Genomic DNA, 22630 nt, shown 5'->3' on the forward strand with positions numbered 1-22630 from the left:
ACAGCTGTGGAAAAAGTCAGAGGGCGCTTTTCCATCACACCAGTTACGGTATTTTTGGTACTTCAGAAAAGTACCAAAAGCACGGTATTTCAAGGTGTTGGTTTTCCACTGGCGTAAAAACTGTCACCGGCACTGAATGATGTTATAACACAAGGCAAGGTATTTTGTACTGAATTCGAAAAATGGCTGTAGTATATTGTAGGACTGGACGATGGATGATGTGCATGACGATGTCATGCATATGAGCTAGTCAGCTACGTTAAGATCGGGTTTTTTCTTACCTTCAATTCTTTATGGACATTATAGCACAGGCAGTTAAAGTTTCGTTAAAACATTTTTACTGTCAAAGGGAAAAAAAATGGCAAGTTCTGCAATTTTAATTATTATTCCTTTTCAAGATTCTCTAATGTATGTTTAAAGTTTACCTCCAGTGCTTTTGCTGCATGTATTCTCAGAGACATCATTTCCATCCTTGCTGTGTAAATCACTCCTAGGCAGGTTTGTCAGTAATTTGTGTTGAACTTCATTTATGCTTTATAGATACACCAATATTTATTACAACAATATAATACCTTGCTGTCTTAGTACATTATACAAAATACAGTATTTCTTGTTATGCTGTCCTCATCTTGTTGTATCTGTTCTTTTGACCAGATTAAGCTTGGGTCTTTCATTTGTCCACAATTCCATTAATATTACTTTTATTTTTTTTAAACTTCGTTTATTGTTGTTTTCTGAGTTTGTAACTTTTTTCAAGATGGTAGTTGTATTGTGTTTCAGAGGCAGGCTATTTGCATAGCCAATCAACAAAGAAAGCATTTTAAGTCCCACCCCAAAGTACTGAAGTACTAAAAAAAAAAGTACCCCAGTTGGTTTGGCACTCATCACAGGTACTGGCACTTTTGGTACTGGTACTCAACCGGAAGTCAACAAAAAGAGAAAGTACCTAAAGTACTGTACCAAAATTAAAGAACCTGGCGCAGTGGAATAGCGCCCAAAGGATACAGCAAGATGCAGACAGGCCTTAAGAACATTATTGGTTGCCAGCTTGCAGGAAATAGGTCCCAAAGGCTGCCCCGCACGGGCACAGGAACCTCATCATCACCGTGAGGTCCTCACACAGCCCTAATACCCATTGCATTGTCCTTTTTCTGCCATATAATATCAGGGTTTGCCTGTGCTCAGCTGATGAGATGGATGTTGCCCAGCACAGCATCCCATGTCCTCACGCCAAGTCCAGTCACTGTGTACCGTCCTTATCGGCCTGCAAACAGCAAGGCCTGGATGCACAAACAAACTGCTGTGATTGGACTTCCTCGATCCGATCCAAGGTGGGTGACCGGAAACGGAAACGGGCGCCGACGTGATGCAGAGGGGGCGTTGGAATGCCTGGTAAGGCAACAACAATGAGCATTCAGGCATCGGCACAAAAATCAGGAAGTGGAAAAGGAGCCGCTTTCATAACAGGGCAGACATGCGTAATCGCAATGCCTAGTCAAGGCAAACCGAGATCAATACTGTCAACATTGCAGGCCGGATAGCTTCTGCCAATCTCTATCGCCGCTTCGCATCCCAACCCTCTCCACTCCAAAAAAAGCACACTTGTTTAATGAGCTCAGTATGCTTAAATGAGGAAGCAAGAATGGGAACAAGGGCTTGAGCAAACATATGCTGACACAATCCCTGCTGATGATGCCGTAGGCGGGTTTCAATAGTTAGACCTGGAAACTGATTTGAAATCTATGCCTGATAACTACTTGTGTGAACCGATTTGTGTCTCTGGGAGTCTGTCGCACGAACACAATGATTTGCTGAAAGTGGCTGATAAAAGCCGGGGGCAGTACCGGGGTCCTTCAAGCCAGAGATCATTTAAGCTGCTCACCGTTTCCTTAATAAAATCGAGTTAATGTTAAACGCTTGTCACTTATTCAATGTCAATGACAAAGTCAGCTGTGTCCATGACCAACACACCTTACCAGTTACCTCTCCAAAACCGATCTATTAGAGTAAAACACTCAGATTTTCATTATTAAATACATATGACATTTTTCTTATAAAAGTCCATTATTAGAGATACACTAGAGCATTATGAAGATGTTTGTTGACTGCCAGTTAAATTTACTTGCCAGTTGAATATCCTTTATGTAAATGTGTGCCCTAATAGGATAAAATCTGTGGCGTCATCAGGCAAAACAAGCACCTATGTTGGTCCAGGAGAAATCAAGCCACCACAAAGCCTGAAGACAATGGAAAAATAAACATATGCTGAAGTGTTGTGTCCCTTGCTTTGAAAAAGCTGGTGTAGACAAATTTCACAAAGTTAACTTTATCCTAAACATGTAAGTGAATGCAAAATTCACCCATCGCGTCATGCTGGTGAGGAGATCGAGGTAGGTTTACAGTAAATGCTGCAAAATGTGCTAATGGACAGCAAATTATAGGCACTAAATAAATATGAATAATATCTGAAAATCCTAGTGTGCCCCTTTTTGCATCATACTGATTCACTCCTGTTTGCATCAAATCCTACTCATCATCCCCTGCTCATTTTACGAGAAGCTGGGTACTGGGTACAATGAAGATTACATTACTCACCCTTTTATTATCTCAATCTAATTTGAATATGCAGGAAATTGCTTTTGAAAGTTTCCATCGCTCACAACTGGTTGTACAGTATATAATACGGATCACTCTTGTGCCAGTACACAGTATATAATACAGATCACTCTTGTGCCAGTACAGAGTATATAATACGGATCACTCTTGTGCCAGTACAGAGTATATAATACGGATCAAACATTTGCCAGTACACAGTATATAACACGGATCACTCTTATGCCAGCACACAGTATATAATACGGATCACTCTTGTGCCAGTACACAGTACATAATACGGATCACTCTCGTGCCAGTACACAGTATATAATACGGATCACTCTCGTGCCAGTACACAGTACATAATACGGATCACTCTTGTGCCAGTACACAGTACATAATACGGATCACTCTTGTGCCAGTACACAGTACATAATACGGATCACTCTTGTGCCAGTACAGAGTATATAATACGGATCAAACATTTGCCAGTACACAGTATATAACACGGATCACTCTTATGCCAGCACACAGTATATAATACGGATCACTCTTGTGCCAGTACACAGTACATAATACGGATCACTCTTGTGCCAGTACACAGTATATAATACGGATCACTCTTGTGCCAGTACACAGTACATAATACGGATCACTCTTGTGCCAGTACACAGTACATAATACGGATCACTCTTGTGCCAGTACACAGTACATAATACGGATCACTCTTGTGCCAGTACACAGTACATAATACGGATCACTCTTGTGCCAGTACAGAGTATATAATACGGATCACTCTTGTGCCAGTACACAGTACATAATACGGATCACTCTTGTGCCAGTACACAGTACATAATACGGATCACTCTTGTGCCAGTACACAGTACATAATACGGATCACTCTTGTGCCAGTACAGAGTATATAATACGGATCACTCTTGTGCCAGTACACAGTACATAATACGGATCACTCTTGTGCCAGTACAGAGTATATAATACGGATCACTCTTGTGCCAGTACACAGTACATAATACGGATCACTCTTGTGCCAGTACACAGTACATAATACGGATCACTCTTGTGCCAGTACACAGTATATAATACGGATCACTCTTGTGCCAGTACACAGTACATAATACGGATCACTCTTGTGCCAGTACACAGTATATAATACGGATCACTCTTGTGCCAGTACACAGTATATAATACGGATCACTCTTGTGCCAGTACAGAGTATATAATACGGATCACTCTTGTGCCAGTACACAGTATATAATACGGATCACTCTTGTGCCAGTACACAGTATATAATACGGATCACTCTTGTGCCAGTACACAGTATATAATACGGATCACTCTTGTGCCAGTACACAGTACATAATACGGATCACTCTTGTGCCAGTACACAGTACATAATACGGATCACTCTTGTGCCAGTACACAGTATATAATACGGATCACTCTTGTGCCAGTACACAGTACATAATACGGATCACTCTTGTGCCAGTACACAGTATATAATACGGATCACTCTTGTGCCAGTACACAGTACATAATACGGATCACTCTTGTGCCAGTACACAGTACATAATACGGATCACTCTTGTGCCAGTACACAGTATATAATACGGATCACTCTTGTGCCAGTACACAGTACATAATACGGATCACTCTTGTGCCAGTACACAGTATATAATACGGATCACTCTTGTGCCAGTACACAGTATATAATACGGATCACTCTTGTGCCAGTACACAGTATATAATACGGATCACTCTTGTGCCAGTACACAGTATATCATATGGACCAAACATGTCAAGTGAAAGGAGGTTCCCCTGGAGAGTGAAGTTCTAACTGTTTGATCACAACATCCTTAAGTTTTACATTCTAACTGTAGACAAAGGTATGTTTTCGCTGGTAAAATCAGACTGTAATTTATCCTCAAGTGTTGACCCCACAGGAACAGACACATACATTTGCATGCGTGATACAGTTCATGCCAATGCATGATTGCATACAGTTTTTTATAGGTCATTCAAGAAAACAACAGGAAAAGAACTGTCACTGTTACCAAACTGACCTGCTACTCCAGTTACATAACACATGCGCTTCAAAAGAAGAATGAATTCCAGTTAGAAACATTACCATTTTCGCCTGGGTTTAATATCGATGGGCTTGTGGGTGGCATAGGGTGAGCCACTGTTATAGGCATGGCGGTGCCGGGCAACCCTCTCCAGAGAGAGAAACTCTGCACTGACCGGCAGGCTCATGGTCTGTGCACACGGCGGAGGCAGCCGCGCACACACGCACACACATGGGAGGGCTCCACGTCCGTCTGCGGCTCATGCCTGCTATTTTGAGCCGCAGCAACACAGGAAATGAAGTTTGAGGCAAAAGGCCCACAGCTAGAGGGAGGGGTGTTGAGAGAGAGAGAGAGAGAGAGAGAGTGTGTGTGTTTGTGTGTGAGAGAGAGAGAGAGAGAAAGAGAGGGAGGGAAAAACTGGGAAGATACCAACAGAGATGGAGGGAGGTGGATAGATGAAATAAAGAGTACAGGAGTAGACACATTTCTGTTGGACAGACAATGCAATTCTTCGAAATTTGCTACTACCTATCGTGAGACCTTTCCCCATCTTTATGCTTATGGAAAGTCTTAACCTTGCTATCACCCATCACCCGTTGTCTCGGGCAATCTAAATAACCATATATCCACAGTTGTTTGAGATAACTGAAATCTCCAGTGGACATGGTCATGCTGTGAGAAAGCAGGCTCTTATCTCCATGTTTGCACGCATTTCAAAGAGCTTTATTGCAGTGGCAGTTCAGATCTCCAAGCTTCTCTGCTGCCTGTTTGGGGCAACAGAACGTTCATTAATGCACATTTAACGTGTAATATGGAAATGAGTGTTAATGAGCCTTTGTGTCTTCCAGTGTTTTTATTGTATTTTTTTTTTTGTTTGTTATGCAGCTGTGCAGAAGTTGCGCACAGACTGTTATGTGACACTTTTGATTAAGCTGATATGAACGTTGACTTAAATTTTTCTTACACCTTCTAAAGTGCTGAGAAAAATATGTGTGAAAAGAATTTGAGAGTATCTGAGGTACCAGATGGTTAAAAACATGGATGGCAACAGGCTAATTGCTAATTAGCATTTCACACTATATCAATTTTTTTATATACTGTTGTTTTCACATGATACGCTTTTGCTTACTTGTGCAAAATACTGTATTAATAGTTCTATCCATCCACTTCCCTACTGGTAATCCTGGTTAGGGTTTGCTAGCAGATGCATCACACCTTCAGGGCTGAGAGTTTGAATCTCACATCCACTTTTTGCATGATATTTATGCTGCGTTCCATTCGAACTGGGAAGTTTCAAATTTCAACTGAACCCCAGAATTCAGAATTGCTACTTGGAAAGCTGGAGGAACCTCTACAACCCCCAAGTTCAAAATTCAAAACGTGAAACCTGTAGCTATATTCTGTTTATAAGCACTTACATCTTATATGTGTCTCATTAAATCGTCATACAACCAGTTTCATCCAACCTCTATCTGTGGACATCTTGCCATAGTGTTTTTATGTGCAAAATACCATGTAATGCATTGTTATGAACTGGTATTGCTAACAATAGCTAACAATGAACTTGGCTAGAACTGGTATTGCTAAATGGCTTTCCAACTAGTTGTACTGGAAGACAGTTAAGTCGGGAGTGATATAATTTCCAGCTCAGACTTGCCCCACCCGCTGAACCTCCATGACTCTGACCAGGCAGTCAGAAGATGGATGTGTATGAAGCATTTTGGAAACATCATGATAAAAATAACAAATGCAAAACTAAACTTATAAAGAAACCATGGAAATGCTTTGCATTGTTACTGAGGTAAGTGCATGCCAGTTTCTCTTGCTGCATCTGAATGAAAAATACCTTCTGTGTTTTTGTTTTTGTAAGTCTAAAACAGCCTTTGTTGGTTTTGGCAAATGCAAATATATTTTCGGTATTTGAGCTTTTAGTTCCACTAGATGGCAGCAGAGAAGGGCACATGTTGTTTCCACTGCCCGCACTGGTAATTCCTTTTCTCAATGGGAGCTGTAGGGTCTTGAAAACAGAATTTCCATATCAGACCTCCCATTTGCATTAAATTGAGTGATCCTGGACACCCAAGAAAAAGATCTTCGGTCTCACCCAGACAATATTGCACAAATAGGAACATTGAATCAAAGAGAAGAGCATAAAAGAACTCGAGCAGCATATAATTACCATTCCAATTAACCATTTTTATTTTTAAAAATTTTACTGTGAAAAGAACCCAGCTTGTGTGGGTAAAGGCTCTATTGACAGTAGAATTTACAAGCTGATTGGTTTCCAGGTGCATGAGCTCAGTAAAGCCCTCTACCTCTTCAGCCAATCAGAAAAGCCTCTCTTTTGTTGCTAAGCGAAAAAGACCAGCACAGCACTGACATCCAGTAAAAAAGAAATCCATATTCATGCCTTTCCACCTTGTTTGGCTGCAGACAATATTGTGGCTTTTTCCCCCAAATTCCTCACTGCCCATATAGTTTGTTTTTCAGGCATTCAGGTATAATATTAACCAGACGGATATTAGTTTACCTGCATCTTTATTGAAAAACTGCGGGGTTTCGGGTGTGGTGTGATGAAAGGATTTAAAGGTATATTTAAAGGATTTTCCTAATAGGTCCACAGGTTTAACTGTAGGGAACACGACAAACAAACCCTTTATCATCCCCACTGAGTCACAATGCATGATCAGGTAGTAAAACTGCTCTGCTACAGTAAAAGGAAAGCACGTTTTTCTGAACTCTGTTGGTGTCTAATAACAGTGGCTTTTTTGAAAATCAGGGACACCATTTTTCAGGACCATCATCAGTTCACAGGCGATGTCTGAATACACGGCTTCAGTAGACAAAAAATTTGAAAAAAAACAAAGAAACAGAACCACTCATGTTAATAATGGGGATTGCTGACCTTTTAGGCTTATGGGACTTTTACTTACTCAAAAATGTTGAGGGCAGAAGGAAAAATGATTGGTTCAGAGAGATAGCCAATCAGATTGTACAAGAGGTTGGCCCAAGGAACTAGAGGGGGTGGGACCAACCAATCAGATGTCTTGGTCCCGCCTCCTCAGTTGCTTGGACCTACCAAGCAACCAGCAATATAGTAACCCTGGATGTTCTGACGCCCCAAGCTAGATTTGGTGAGTGCCCCCTAGCCCCCCACCCGCCACCCCCCATAGCAGCCGAAAACAAAGTTTGTCAATTTATATTGAAACTATTTTAGTAGCACAGGGTATCTGGCTGCTAACTTGTTACCTTGCGTCTGTCTTACCGGAGAAGTAGTGAAACATTAAAACCAGTGTAAACAGACCTAACTGTAATGTCACGGAATGCAACAAGAGGCATTTCTTCCAATTTTTTTCACTCGCTCTTTTGTGCCCCCTACTTAAATGCCGATTGCCTATGCTGCCAAAATGACAGGCTGACCCTGAGTCAACAGGGTAGTAACAGTGCAGTAGCAAACTAAAGAAAAAAAACGACGACACCATTTTGGTTCCCATTGGGTTGATTCAGGCAGAATAATGGCACACAGCATTCCCACTACTTTCAATTTTCAATTTTCAGGCTTAACTTCTCATATCACTGCCAGCACCTACCGGCGCAGTAGTCAGGGCCAGACGTCTAGGGAAACACTGAGATGCACATATGTCTGCTGAACTGAAGTCTGAGCCGCCTGCTGCGGCGCTGAACAACAGTGGAGTAGCAGAGGGGGCCGCATGCGACGTGAGAAAGCCCAATCTGCCGTTGCTATGCTATGCTGCTACTGTCACTTACACTGTCACACATAAACGGATTATAAATTCCTATGTATATTGGAAAAAGAATAGGCGAGTTGAGTGTGTGTATAACATGGGCAGAATAGCTTTATGGAATATTATCGAGGGTGTCCCTATGATTCCTGGGATAAGCTCCAGGCTCACTCTGAGCCTCAACCAGATGAGATTTATGGAAATTGATGGATGTAGGGATGGATGGATGCACGGTAGCTTTATGATGTAATTTCATGGATGTCCACCAGAGGGAAGTCAATACACACGTAAAGAGCCAGTTTGCACCTTATGTGGAAGTGCTCACCTAACTGCCTCTTATTGAACACGGAAGCATAGGTGACAAATGCTGTGACATGCAAAGAAGCTCAGACAGGGCAACCAAATTAGAACTCTCAGCGAGCCAATGGAAAATGGAGGGTGGGGTCGAGAGTTGGATGTAAGAAATGCTGTCTGTCCCCAACAAATGAGGAAATTGTAGACGTTATCTAGGTGTCACAAATCACTTTGTTTCTGGAATTCCCATCTCAGAGCCTGCATTCTTTTCTGAATTTCCCTTGGGCTTCCTTGCTCAAAAGCCCAACACGACCCTATGCTGACAGCTTTGTCCTGTTGCTGTGGTGACTGCATGCCTTCGGTCACACCGGTCAGTATCATGTCCAGACCTCGGACCAGTTTCCACGGCTGATGATGCGGGTATTGACAGAAAAGGTCGAGGTGTCAAAAGGTTTCCTTCTTCGGGCAATTTTAGGGAATCCTGGGAGCTGGCCAGCAGCGTCTCAGTAACGTCGGAGGAATGACGACAGGATCTTTCATCCATCTACGTTTATTTTAGGATCGCGCCAACACCAAATCATAGACAACCAGATATATTTATAACACGCTGCTGGTTTTGCAGTTTCTTAACCAGTCGTTGTACATGGAAGCTAAAAGGAAAATGGCATTGGGGTGGGAATCATCGTAAAACTATAAACCACAGAACCTGACTGCTGGATTGCATCCAGACCACTGGTATTCAAAAGTAAATAAGTCCTGGCTAAAGCATGCAAATGCAAATATACATCTGCAGGGATCTGGTCTAGATGGAAGACCTCTATTACGCAGTCAGGATTATTTACATATCTTCTGTAGCATGAGTAAATTAACGAGCCTGAGTAAAGCTATCTATATCTATAATGCAATTATATTTAATAGGTTCACTTACACTTTTATCCAAGAAGTCTCACATATAACCTAAAAATACAGCTGGATAATTTACAGTAGCAATTCTGCATTGTGCTCAAGGCTCTCGCCCTCTAGACTTAAACCAATAACCTTCAGGTTACGAGAAAAAAACAATGTCAGATAAACAATGTCAACTAAATTACCATCCTCCCTTGCAACGATAATATATCTGACATCACTAAGACCCATATCCCAAGGCCATTTGCTGATATCCTTAAAGATCTGAGTCCCCAACTTCAGATATATGAGAAAAATAAAGCTAAATTCTCTTAAGTCTAAATCTGCCTTCTTTCAGCCACAGAGACTTCAGGTAGCAGCCCAGTCACCCATAGATGGGTATCATCATGAACACATACAGCAGCCTCCAAACAAACACACGCAACAAAAACACGTCATATTTCCCAGTCACATGACCAAGACCATCCCAGTTGATATAACCTAGGCCATAAATCAAAGGGACATCCTTATGCATTTTCTCAAACAGCAGGCTAAAGCCCTGAAAAGTATTTGCAATAAGCCGCCATCCGTCATTTATATTTATCACGGGCAATTTGTGTTTTTAACCTCAACATTGCAGCATTAAGGGCAATTTGTGTGGTAGGAAACTACTGCCATCGCAGCCTGGAACTCTGCGACTGTGAAGCAGACGAATCCCAGAGACGCCAAAAAATGCGACCGCGACGTCTCTGCCGGATCAGACACCCCAACGAGCCACTGCATCATCCCCCGCGGGCTTCACACTGACGGCCCGCCATTCCGCATGAGAATGACCGCCTTTTTATAGGCAGGCTGCGTGTAAAATCAGCGAGGCGGCAGATTGATGACAGAGCCCTCGCGCGTCGACCCTCGTGACGTCAGCCGGCCCCGGGAGCCTGGTGCTGACTGGCAGCCGCAGCTCAGTCTGCCACGCCGGCCTGGCAGGATGCCAGTGCTAACAAGAGAAATCTTGGGAGAATTAATTAGAGCTCAGGCGGGGTCACACCCCCTTCTGTAAGCAGCCCAGACGCATTTCCCCCCCCCGCGTGGCAGAGGTGTGGTCTTCCTCTAGGCGTCATCCCAGGATCACCCTCCATCTCCCCTGAAACAGAAGCATTTCATGTGGTTCTGGCCAGATGCCCTGACATCGCCAGCTCCTCTATGAGCACAGGCATACAGGAGAACTAATAACCCACTACAATGACTGTACAGCAAAAGGCTACAGAATGTGCAGATGAGACGATTAAACATCCTCACCACATTCAAATACATGGTTTGCTTTGGTGCAGAACATGTCACCAGCCCGCGATGATGAGTTCTGGGTTCTAACCAAGTGCCATGCAATCAGTGTACTCGGCAAACAAGTTAGAGCGCGACGTCGCCATCTTGTCCCAGGAACTGCCATGTTTGCCTCCTCCCCCTGCAGCTTACCCACCCCTCCCCAGTTTCTGGCAATGTCCTTAATTATGCTGTTTTAGTTACAGTCCCAGAAACTAACACACTCTGCTTTTTCTATGTGGAGGGGCCTCGCCCTACCTCTTCAAACACTGCCTGTCATTTCACAAAAAGCGTCTTCTCAAGATGCTCGTTTGATAAGCGGGTGGTTAACACAGCCCAGATAACTGGTTGATGATAAGCTTCAGGGGGAAAAAAAAGCTGATATCTCTTTGTTTCTTGCATTTTATGGCAGGACCAAGCATTGTGGAGTCTTGGGGCACTTTGTCATTCTCACAAGAAAGACATCCTCCACGTAGTTACTCCTTGGAAAGGTACTTAACCTATGGTCCTTCAAGAACAGTGTTTGTGTGGGGTACAAGATGTATGAGGTGTTAAACTATAAACTGTGTAAGAGGCCCAGGAAAGGAACTACGAGGCTAAAGAAGGACATTGTCTGTGTGTGTGGTTGCTCACAAGTGAAAGTAAACAAAAAAATCTGACAGAATATGAATATATGATTGCTGAAGGAGTGTTAGGCTTCTATCTTACTGTTTACAAAAAGAATGAACAGAAATCAAAATCAATAGCATTTGTATATTCTCAAACAATACACTACTAATACTACTAATCTGAAATTAAAACACACACACACAGACCTGTACTCATATGTTTCTATGGACATAACCCTAACCCTATTAATGACAACTTTAACCCCTACCCAGCTCTAACCTTAACCAAAAGTAATGAAACAAAATACACTTCTGGCATTTTGAAATTTTTTGACTGCATTCACAGATTTTTATAACATTGAGGTTATCCAAATGGCGACCTGAAAAATGTCCCCAAAAGTAAGGAAGTTTAAGGTTGGTCCCCAAATGTGATCTATGCAAACCCACCCACCCACACACACACACACACACACACACACACACACACACATACACAATGTTGAGGTCATTAAACATTGCTGAATCACACACTTATTTTTCTGCATGTTTAGACTTCTTTGTCTTATTTTTATTGGCCAAAAATGAAGATAATTAGTCTTAACAGATGCCAGCGTGGGAGGACACAGGCATTTCTCAAAAAGATCTCCAGCGGCATGTGACCCACAAATGTACAGGACATTGGTTTCCAACTGAGCAAACCGGAAAATACACCCTAGTCTTTGTGTACACTACAGGAAAGCGGGTGGAGGGGCCGAGTCGCCAGACCCGGGTACGCGCCAGGGTAGCGCTGGCGTCCCAAAGGACACTGGCTCCAGTTTCCGGTGATGTACCCGTATTAGGGGCACAGGCTTTGTGTGACAACATCCCATGGTGGAAAAACAAGCAGTAGGGCCTCCATCTCGCTACACCCCTTCTGTACACAACCTCCGTCCTCCATGTTAAAAATAGAATCACTACTACCATTTAAATGGTCTCCATGCCTAACTATACCCTAGCCCACAAATCCATTGGTCCTGTCTTTTATAATTTCTGGATTTTCAAGTAACCGATTGGAATCACATGGATGTTAGGAGACCTACACTGTTCAATATATTCAAGCGTTCTACATCAGAGTCAGCTCATGCGCTCCTTACTCATTATATGCTGAGTGCTGAGGAAACCAGCATATACACTCAGATTGAAAATTCGGTAGAAGTTCCAGCAATTGATTCAATAGATTTAGTCTCATTTCTGCATATTCCCATTGGCAGGCTTGCCTAAGAGCTCTCGAGCTGCACAGGGATTACTTAGAGCACATTTTGAAATCTTTCCATGGACTTTACATGGGATTCAAGTCAGGACTTGATTGAGTGGTCCACTCAAGAACATCTATTTTCTTGTTTTCTTATTGTACATTACTGGCGTAGCTTTTGCTTTGCTTTATGCAGTTTCAGTTTGCCTATTTCAGAGATAAATACTGGACAGTTATATAATATGCATTTACATGTACTGGACGCTCAATACTCTGCTCTGCATTCACATTTTACTGATGAGTTCTCTGCCCTGCCAGTAGAGCTGGGTAGCTTGTGAATATGGCATGATAATCTCAGCCATCTGAGTACCGCTGATAACAGACGGTTATCAGGGTCACGCATCCTCTCCACGTCACGACGAAACTCCGAGTGCATCACACCTCCTGTCACAAATACCATTCGCACATTGTTGTCCTTTGTGTATCTGGTGTGGTTATCTTATGCATCATGTTATTGTCTTTCTTTTACTTGGATATTCTTGATTGCCTGAACAATCAATTAACCTCAGACAGAATTCTTGTACCAATTATGTATATTTAATATCTCAGTTCTACGTGGTCACATATCAGCATAGATATGGATATAGGCATATTTCTTTTTCCGGAATACTCCTGAAGTCATATACATTAATAAAGAAATGAATGCGGAAAGACACTCCCCAGCTACACACAAAGCTTAGCCCCGCACTCACACCCCCAGGTCTGACCCTAAGGGTTTCCAAACATCAAGCAGACCTCATTTGCATTTATTTTTTAATTTTCGTTCCCTAGAGCCTTTGCTGTCATCTTCTGGAAAGCGCCCGACACATACAAAGCCTCCCGAAAGTCGCAGGACCATGAAGGGAACCAGGACATCAGCCGTGACGAAGGAGTGATGCGCAGAGACTGTAAGAGCGCGCCGAGAATGTAACAGGATTAAGCATTTGGTGTTGGCCATAATCCCCTTTGTAACTCTCTGGTGACGTCATGGACATCGTGGTGGGGGGAGAGGAGGGAGCGGCTTTGTGACAAAGGGTTGGTGCAGAAGCGACCGGGAGAGCTGGGATCTGGGAGAAACCGCCTTCACCGTCTCAGCGCTGCAATTCTGGGCCCATACCTCTCATTTTCTTTGTCAAACCAATGGAGGGAAAATGACCTCATTACCTTCATTCACAGAGGTGTTTCAAAGATTTAACTTTGGACAAGCGGTCAAAAAATTTGTCAGGTATGTTTAATTTCTTAATTCTGTTAAATTAAAACCTGAGCTGATTAATTACGTTATAATATATTCATTTAAAAAAAAAAACCCAAATCAATCAGGGATTAGGAATCACCTGTGGTGTGACTTGGGTGTGAATTTAACAGCAATTCTACTGCAAGTCATGAAGGCAGACAGCTGATCCATCAAAAGGCCAGAGCCACAGCTCCATCAAGAGCAACATGCAACATGCAACATGCTCAAACTCAAAAATACACCGTTTTTTATAAGTGCTACTGTATGGGTGAACACATACAGAGCAAAAAGCCCTTCAACACTATTCCTTGTCACAACAGAAAACTTAAACATATACACCAATGGCCTGTCGTAGCAACCCAAAATGCAATCCTGCCTCTGACATATACAAGTAGTGTCTATGAAGTGGTACATTGTTCATTCGAGTAGAGCTGCAGCCTGCAGCGACTCACCCAAAGCAGCCATGAGAAGGGTTACTCATTCATCATGCAACCAGAGTGTCGCCAGACACTACCAACCATCCAGCCTTCTGACGCATCAGTTATGTACTGCTCTGCAGCGACTGGGATGCTGCGGAACACTGTCCCAGGTCGGGGCACCTCTACAGCTGGCTTTTAAAATTTTTACTGACATTTTTTTTTTTTAAATAAATAGCCGCTGGCAAAGTTTCATATAATGGTACACGATTAACAATCACCACCCATCAGCTGCAGACTCTCATCTTGCAATGGAAGCAAAAAGATGAAAAAACTCTGCTAAATATAACTGTATAGCTATTTACACATTTCTGATGAATGCAGTACTCAGCTGAACAACAGCATCCACCTGGGGGCCTGAACCTGACAGCCCACAGACAGCCCCAGACTCTCAGTGACTGTGAGCCAGTGGGAGATCCATTCGAGGCCACAGGGTAGGATATCACTGCCACCCCTCTCTCTGCAAATGTCCAGCCCCATGCGACACACTTTCAATTAATGAACACAAGACTGCACTGTTTAAAAAGAACGGCCTCTAAAATTGGCCAAGTGAGCTGGGGCCCAGAGAGAAACACAAGGAGGTTGAGTAATCAGCCCTGGTGAAGAATGTCCTTCACAGACACTGGCCTATGCATTTATCATGCAGGATTAGTTGGTGCTTAAGTTTCAGTTTATTAATTATTCGAGTGTTGCTTTTTTTCATGGGCTAACTTCCAATTTTTATTTTACTGTGTGTAAATGAAACTGTACTTTTTGGGAACTGTGTCGGCTCTTTGTGTCTCCAGTATATACAGTATAAGGACCTCTGACTAAAACTAGCCTACAACTGCCTGATACCAATTAAAACGTCAACAGGAATTCGGAGTCATCTGACTTCACATTGCATGTATACTGAATGACAATGGCTTTTTGGCAGTGTTGGGCATTTCAGGTCCAGAAGCTACAAATCCAGACCAAGATTTTGTTTCTACCAACCAGTTGAGTACTCTGTGACTGTAACTCTTTACGCTCAACTGGTTGATAGGAACAAAATCTTGGTCTGGATTTGTAGCCTCTGGACCTATAATGGCCAACACTGCTTTTTAGTGCATCCAAACACTTTCACATGGAAATGTCAATTGGGTTTTCTGCTCAAAATCTCTATCCATACTGCAGTATGTCTGTGTACTTGGTTGGACTGCAACCCACTTCCAGAGAAAGGAAAAAATGCACCTTACCCACAGTCAATAATTCCTCCTCAGCAGAAAAAAAATCCATTCACACCACAGTAACGTACGTGGGATGTACTTACCTAGAAGAAAGAAAAGGGGAAAAAAAATAAATGAGTTATCATTTTCCTTGTGTCAGCTAATTTTTTAGTACACTTCGTGGTGGAGAAAACTGTAGCTCATTAGTACTAACCCATGTTCAAATTACATGGAGACTTATTAACAGACAGTCAATAAAAATATAAAAAGCCTGTCATACATACAACATATATCATGCATAAGAATAATGTTCAATGTAATATTGTAACAAATTTAAGAATTTCATCATCTATGGTATATAATATTATTAAACGATTCAGATAATCTGGAGAAATTTCTGTACATGAGGGACAAGGCCGAAAACCGGTATTGGATAGCCGTAATCTTCAGGAGGCACTGCATTAAAAACAGACATGATTCTACAGCTGAAATCACTGCATGGGCTCAGGAACACTTCCGAAATCCACTGCCTGCGAACAGAGTTCGTTGCTGCATCCACAAATGCAGTATGAAACTCTACCAAGCAAAGAAACCATATCTAAACATGATGCAGTTCAAAGACATTTTGAGCACATCTGGGAAGACACCATTAATGCTGAATGACACATACAGGTTTTAGAGCAACATAGGCTGCAATCCTGAAGGCTCCGTATTAGAAGAGTCCAGGTGTTAGACTGACTTGTCTGCAGTCCAGACTTGTCACTCATTGAAAACATAAAAACGAAAACTATGGCAAAGGAGACCCTGAACTGTTTAGCAGTTGAAAAACTCTATCAGGCAAGAATAGGACTACATTTCTCTTTCAAAAACTGCTCTCCTCAGTTCCCAAACGTTTATAGAGCGAGAAAGGAGGAGGTGATGCAACACAGTGGTAAACGTGCCCCTGTCCCGAATTTTTGAAATTATTTGCTGGCATCAAATTCAAATTGAGCATATATTTGCCATGAAACAATAACATTTCTTATATCAACATTTGATATGTTTTTATCTTTTTTCAGTTAAATATGGGTTTATGTTCTTTGTAAATCAATACATTCTGTTTTTATTTACAGCACATTCCCAACTTTTTTGGAAAGGAGGTTGTAAATGTAAAAGCTTAAAAATGAAGCCGTATTTTCCCCCACATTCCCAGCCCTGAATTACACTCTGTCTGGAGCCATTTAATGAGAGGGAAACTTCCTTCCATTGAGGTACATGGCTTTGTGCTGGCCTTGACTCCGAACACCAGTGCGTCCTTTGTGAGGAAAGGTCATGCAGTTTACGTTACCCCTATCAAAATATGTTATTGTTCTCTCTGTCAAGTGAGAAATGGGACTGTATATTTATTTTTTTATTTATTGTCCAGCTGTCCTGTGACACCCCCTGTCCCCTCCCCACCGGACACAATGACCGCGCTGTTCAACAGGAAAGGTCTGTTTTGATAAGATCTCGATGTGTCCTGAGATATTATTCATGTCTAGGTGATGTGCAGCCACACAAGGCCCTGGGGGTTTGACTGAACTGAATAAAAAAAAAAAAAGAAAAAGCATTTAAGTACAAAACTGTTACAGTTTCACAATATTATTTAATTGGCTGTGAAATTAATTGATATGCTATTTTTCTTATTATTTTATCACTGCCTGTGTAATTATAAAATCAGTTTAATGCACATGCTCATGGCAGGAGACCAGTGATTTAAAACAAGGTTAATATGTGTATAATACTTTGCCATTCACCTGGCTTAGACTGAGCCGGTCACTGGCAGCCTTGCATTAATAGACCTTTGCTCAGCCACTGCTGAGGCATGAGGATGTAGTCTGAGGTAATGGACGTGCTTCTCACGGCCTAGCAGGCCGAGGTGTAAATGCAGACACCAGATGATCCGGATCATCCAAAGGGCAAAAAGCCACAGGATGTATGACGCTAATTAAAGACGCCCTCAATAAATTCAGTTTAATTTCACTTTGCATCTGTGCATTCTATTTTTTTATACTCCATCTATAAATACAACTACATACAGTAAACCATTCTCTATCCCAGGATCTATTAAGGAGCTCTGCTACTGTACATATAATAGATAACTTATGTTAACTATGAAAATCTCATTACCTGTATGTTTTTAAACTTTAATCATTTTTGCCCCAACCCCTAGTCATTTAAACCTATCCTCTGGGACCTACAAAGACCCTCCCAGAGCCACATCCACAGCTATTGCAAAAGAGCTTGTACCCTAATCAGTGGATGATCATTATGGGATGTATCCAGGTGACACGCCACATCAGGCGGGTGACTCCCTTTGTCTATCAGAATAACCTTGGTGTGTAGATGATACTGGTTCCTGACTGGTGCTGATAAGTCTCTTCTCGCCTGTGACTAAGGGTGCAGCCAGTTTTCCATCATGGCCAACAAGCACAGCCCCTGAATTTATTTGTTTTTCTCCCAGCCCTAGGTGTAGTAGAGCCACTGTTACGTAGACAGTGACCTCAGGGCAGCCCAGACACCTAAACACATAAACATAATGAAATGTAAACAAGAACAAATGTTTGCCTGCTTAGTGTGTCAGTCGTAAACTCTCTGGGTGTGTGATCTGCTTCATAAAGCTCTGCCAATACTGGGGAATTAAGGATAAAATACATGTTTTATTATTTGTAGATTTCATCGGAATGTGAGATCCTGCAGCAAGAAACAGAATGCACATGTGCGTCACTGGAAAACTCCAGCTTAGTGCTGATCAGTCAGATTATGGATGATGGTACAGGTCATTAAAGACATTAAATGTGATTAAATTCAGAAACAAATATAGACAGATATAGAACCAAATATAGACAAGCCAGTGTTGAACCAGAGACCTTCTGTGTTATTTACAGCATGGAGTTGGTGAAGTAACTAATTCTTGAAACGAGGTTTGATCTCCTACAGACTATCCATCTTCCATTGTGTCTATAATGTATTTATATAAACCGGCAGTTTTCAACTTGTGTAAATTTTGAGTTACATAACAAATGACTTGTCACTTGAGAATTACCTGTGTGTGTATATATATATATATATATATATATATATATATATATATATATGTATACATATATACTGTGTGTGTGTGTGTGTGTGAATACATATATATGTATGTGGTGTGTGTGTGTATGTATATATGGAGGTCTTTCATCAGCTGCATTACCCCCCATTAACATAAACCCAGTAGACCACACAGTCAGAGACACACACACAGGTTTGTAATTATATCTTTGTGGGGACTCTCCATTCATTTCTAAGGGGAAAACTCTAATCCCAAAATGACGACCTTAACCCCTACCCAGCCCTGACCTTAACCATAAATAACCAAACAAAATATGAGACTTTTGGCATTTTTACTTTTATGATGGCATTCATTGATCTTTGTGGGGACCTGAAAACATTTGGTCCCCACAATATAATACAAACCTAATCCACACACACACAATCCCATCCAAGGTATATCACTGTCTTGTGCCTTCTGGTAATTGGCCTTTGGGGCTCCATGCAAACATGAAAATGGATGAATGGAATTCCACCGCAGTCAGTTCTATCTGCAGTCACACAATTCTCATCCTAATGGCAACAGCAATGTAAAACAGATATTAAAATAGCTCAAATTCCTGACTCCTGTGCGCTGATACGTGTCTTCAGCAATAACGTTTCAGCATCTCGTCATGCATTTAACGTGCGACCGTTCTTTCCCTTAGGGAAAGGGGAAGATGCAAAGACACTGAATCACCTTCATAGTTCTTAGCATTTCTGTAACCATGACATTTGCTAAACAAACACATGTACTTGAGTGGAAAAACACAGCCAGCTAATCCTTGCATATATGGGGTTTTTTTTGGACACAAAAAGTCGAGGGGCCATACAGTCAGGATGGGCCATTTCGGTAAGGCTGGAGCAATAGCTGGGGTTGTGTGAATGACCTCACATTATAAGAATGTCCTAGACATCACTAGTTTCACAAGAATTACTTAAAATATATATCAAATGCAATGTATTCAAATACATTTCAAAACAGGTTCACTGTTGTTATGCTAGTCTGCATAGGGGATCTGGTTTTTATATACTAAAAAAAACTTTACTCATTTTATTAATTTTTGTCCTCATTGTATAAGTAATTCCACCCCTTTCTGACAACAATCTAGCATTAATTAATATGGCCAGGCTCTTGACTGACAACTGGAAATAATTCGATTTGACACACCAGAAATCAGATGGATGTCCAATGCACCATATCATTTTGGCTTTTATGTGAGTGGCTCCATTTGTTGGTGCATTTGTGTTAGTTTCTGTGGAGGAAAACATGTGCTTATCTTCATGTGTCTCGGCTGTTAGAGACAGGAAGTCAGCTTTTAGCCATATGCTAAAGCAACAACAGCCACTACTACTGATGGTCTTATTGGTTTGCCAAATTTGGAGCGGGCTCTGCTCATACAGGAACAACAAACTTGTAATTAATTCTCTGGACTATTATTATCAGTTTTTTATAAAAAAAAAAAAATAAAAAAATGTTCAGGAGACAGTTTAATCCATAATGGCTTTTATATTTTACTACAGTATTTTACGGATAATCAGTACCAGCAGGCAATAAAAAAAGAATATGATCCTGAAACATTCCTTCATGTTCCGCCCACAATTTTACACAGAACATGCTGAGCAGTCAGGAAGTTGTGATAAATTATACCCAATTGGTGTACCGGTTTACAAGAGGATCAAGGGGTTTAAAAAAACACGAGACAGACATCTGCCTCATGGGCGGAAAAAGTTTCCTATGACTCAGGCAAAGACCAACAGCTATATGAAGCAACTCTTATTTGATGAAGAAATACCACAGAACAATAATTAGGACTCTGATGGTGAGAGAAGATACCACATCGCATTACAAACTTCCACCAGCCATCCACTGCACTCAAAAAACAAACCAGACTAATTCCAATCATGTTTTACACCAAAAAATGTCATCCCAAAACCATACACCCTTAACTAAAACCCGTACCTGGATAACAAAACCTGTTTCTCAATGCCAGCTCTGATAACATACTATCTTAGCAGGAAGAAATGAATGATATCTGGCTTAAAATTGCCAGGAGACACATCAAATACCGCATCTAAATCAAACATTGCTTTTATACATTGCATCATTATTGTACATTAAAAATATCCTTTGCTGAGCCTTTCTGAGGGTAAAAAGTTGTTTATTACAGCAACTGGACAGCCAATGATCATTCGGCATCTTTTCTACCCAACAGTCTTTATATGTCTTTATCAAAGATGGAAAGTGTGCAGGAAAACATTTCTGGGCACTACTGCTCCCCTTGCTAACGTTTCCCCATACAGCTAATTAGGTGTCTGATGAACTGATTGATTAATTAGTTACTCAGCAAGTCAAACAGATGAGTCAACTAGAAGGCAGGGGGCACAAGACCTAAGACATCAGAAATGAAACCAGATGGTTTCAGGTTTTCAAATCTAAATAAGGTCATAGTACTTTTATAATTGTGCAAGGTACTTTACCTGATTGAGTTCAGTAAAAATGAATGAACTGTACAGTTGGCAATTTGCTTGAGTGTCTGGTTAGCGATGAATAATGTAAGGTAACTATAGCCTTGTCTTTAAATATGCATCAGAAGTAGTTTCTATGAACCTACTTTAATTTTACTTCAACCTCAGGCCTAACGTGGGAATCATTCTGGTCTCAGGACTTGGGTTGGAGGCAACAGCAGTGCATGTCATACTGCAAATCACTCCACAAGCTCGACACTATACAAGTTCAGCTGAAAGACAGGACGAAGAGACTCCTTTGTTGAAGCTGGCTGCAGTGCGGTAGCTGGGACGAAGCATGTGGTACGTTGCGAAACACCGGCTGCAGAGGTGTGGCCGAGCTCTGCGGCGGGGGCTTATCCCAGCAGACGTGTCAGTCGGCGTGAGCTGGCACCCGGCCAGGCGGCCTGCGGTAAGCCCTGCCACTTCCATCGGACAGTCTGCAAGGTTCTCGATTATGCGCCCTGCCACCTCGACACGGCTTCTGATAAGAGCTGCAGCTTCATACTCCTTCCTGTCAAATAACAGCCCAGCCACTCTCTCCTGGGCCCCCCACTAATAAAGACTAATGTGCCAGTTGCTAAATGCGCTAACAAATATGGATGAGCCTGGAGCAGCCCCAGACAGTATTAAACGATAGCAGAATCACCTGCCCTCGGGGAATTCTGCATCCACCACTAGCAGACAGGGCCGGCAGCACGTGTAATTTTTAACAGCCCCCTCGATCCAAAAGCAGTGACGCGTGGTGGCGCACCGGGAGACTAGTGTCAGAACGAGGACGATCTGTGAATCGCCTTTGCGTACCTCTGCCCCCCTGCACGTGCCCTGCATGAAACAGGAGCCCCTCCAGAAATTGGTGTCTGCTGATAAAAATAAATATGATCCGGGGCTTTCTGGTGGAACTAGAGCGTGGAGGTTTGTCGGCCTCCGCTGGGCTTTAAATTTACAGCCAGATTATGCATGCTTATGGTTGATGGGGAAAACAGTCCAGGGACCACCGGCTGGAAGGTATGATGCATCAACGGGTCTGTAGGGTTTCCTCCTGTTCGCAGAGGTGCCTCTATAGATTTTGGGTCCAATGAAAGCTTATCATACTGGACCCCCAATCCAGACCAAAAATGACATTGTCACTCCAAGGTCCTAGGAATCATGCTACAAGCTGTTCAGTCTGGGGTCTGGGATACCCCCGCCCCCCCCCCCAACCACCTTGAATAGGATACAGGATAAGCATTTGGAGGATGGATGCTTCTTTCTTACACTATGGATGAAAAGCAGAGAACAGCAGTCCATCCGGCTTTGACAAAAGAGAGATTTCTTGTTATGAGCACAACTGACA

At 42.1% G+C, this 22630-nt stretch overlaps 1 protein-coding gene across 9 annotated transcripts in view; it reads right to left on the bottom strand.

Annotated features, from left to right (window-relative positions):
• Positions 1–22630, bottom strand: part of pde4d (phosphodiesterase 4D, cAMP-specific) — a 293242-nt gene that overhangs the window by 54344 nt on the left and 216268 nt on the right. The window contains exon 1 of one of the 9 annotated variants that reach the window (XM_023802843.2): positions 4742–4924. The exons of the other annotated variants lie outside the window; for them this stretch is intronic. Within the exon in view, the coding sequence (XP_023658611.2) occupies positions 4742–4866 (125 nt within the window). The 5' untranslated portion in view covers positions 4867–4924. Of the gene's footprint in view, positions 1–4741; positions 4925–22630 lie in introns of those variants that run through there. 9 annotated transcript variants of the gene reach the window in all.

Source organism: Paramormyrops kingsleyae, chromosome 2 (assembly GCF_048594095.1).
Source record: "Paramormyrops kingsleyae isolate MSU_618 chromosome 2, PKINGS_0.4, whole genome shotgun sequence".
NCBI classification, from domain to species: Eukaryota; Metazoa; Chordata; class Actinopteri; order Osteoglossiformes; family Mormyridae; genus Paramormyrops; species Paramormyrops kingsleyae.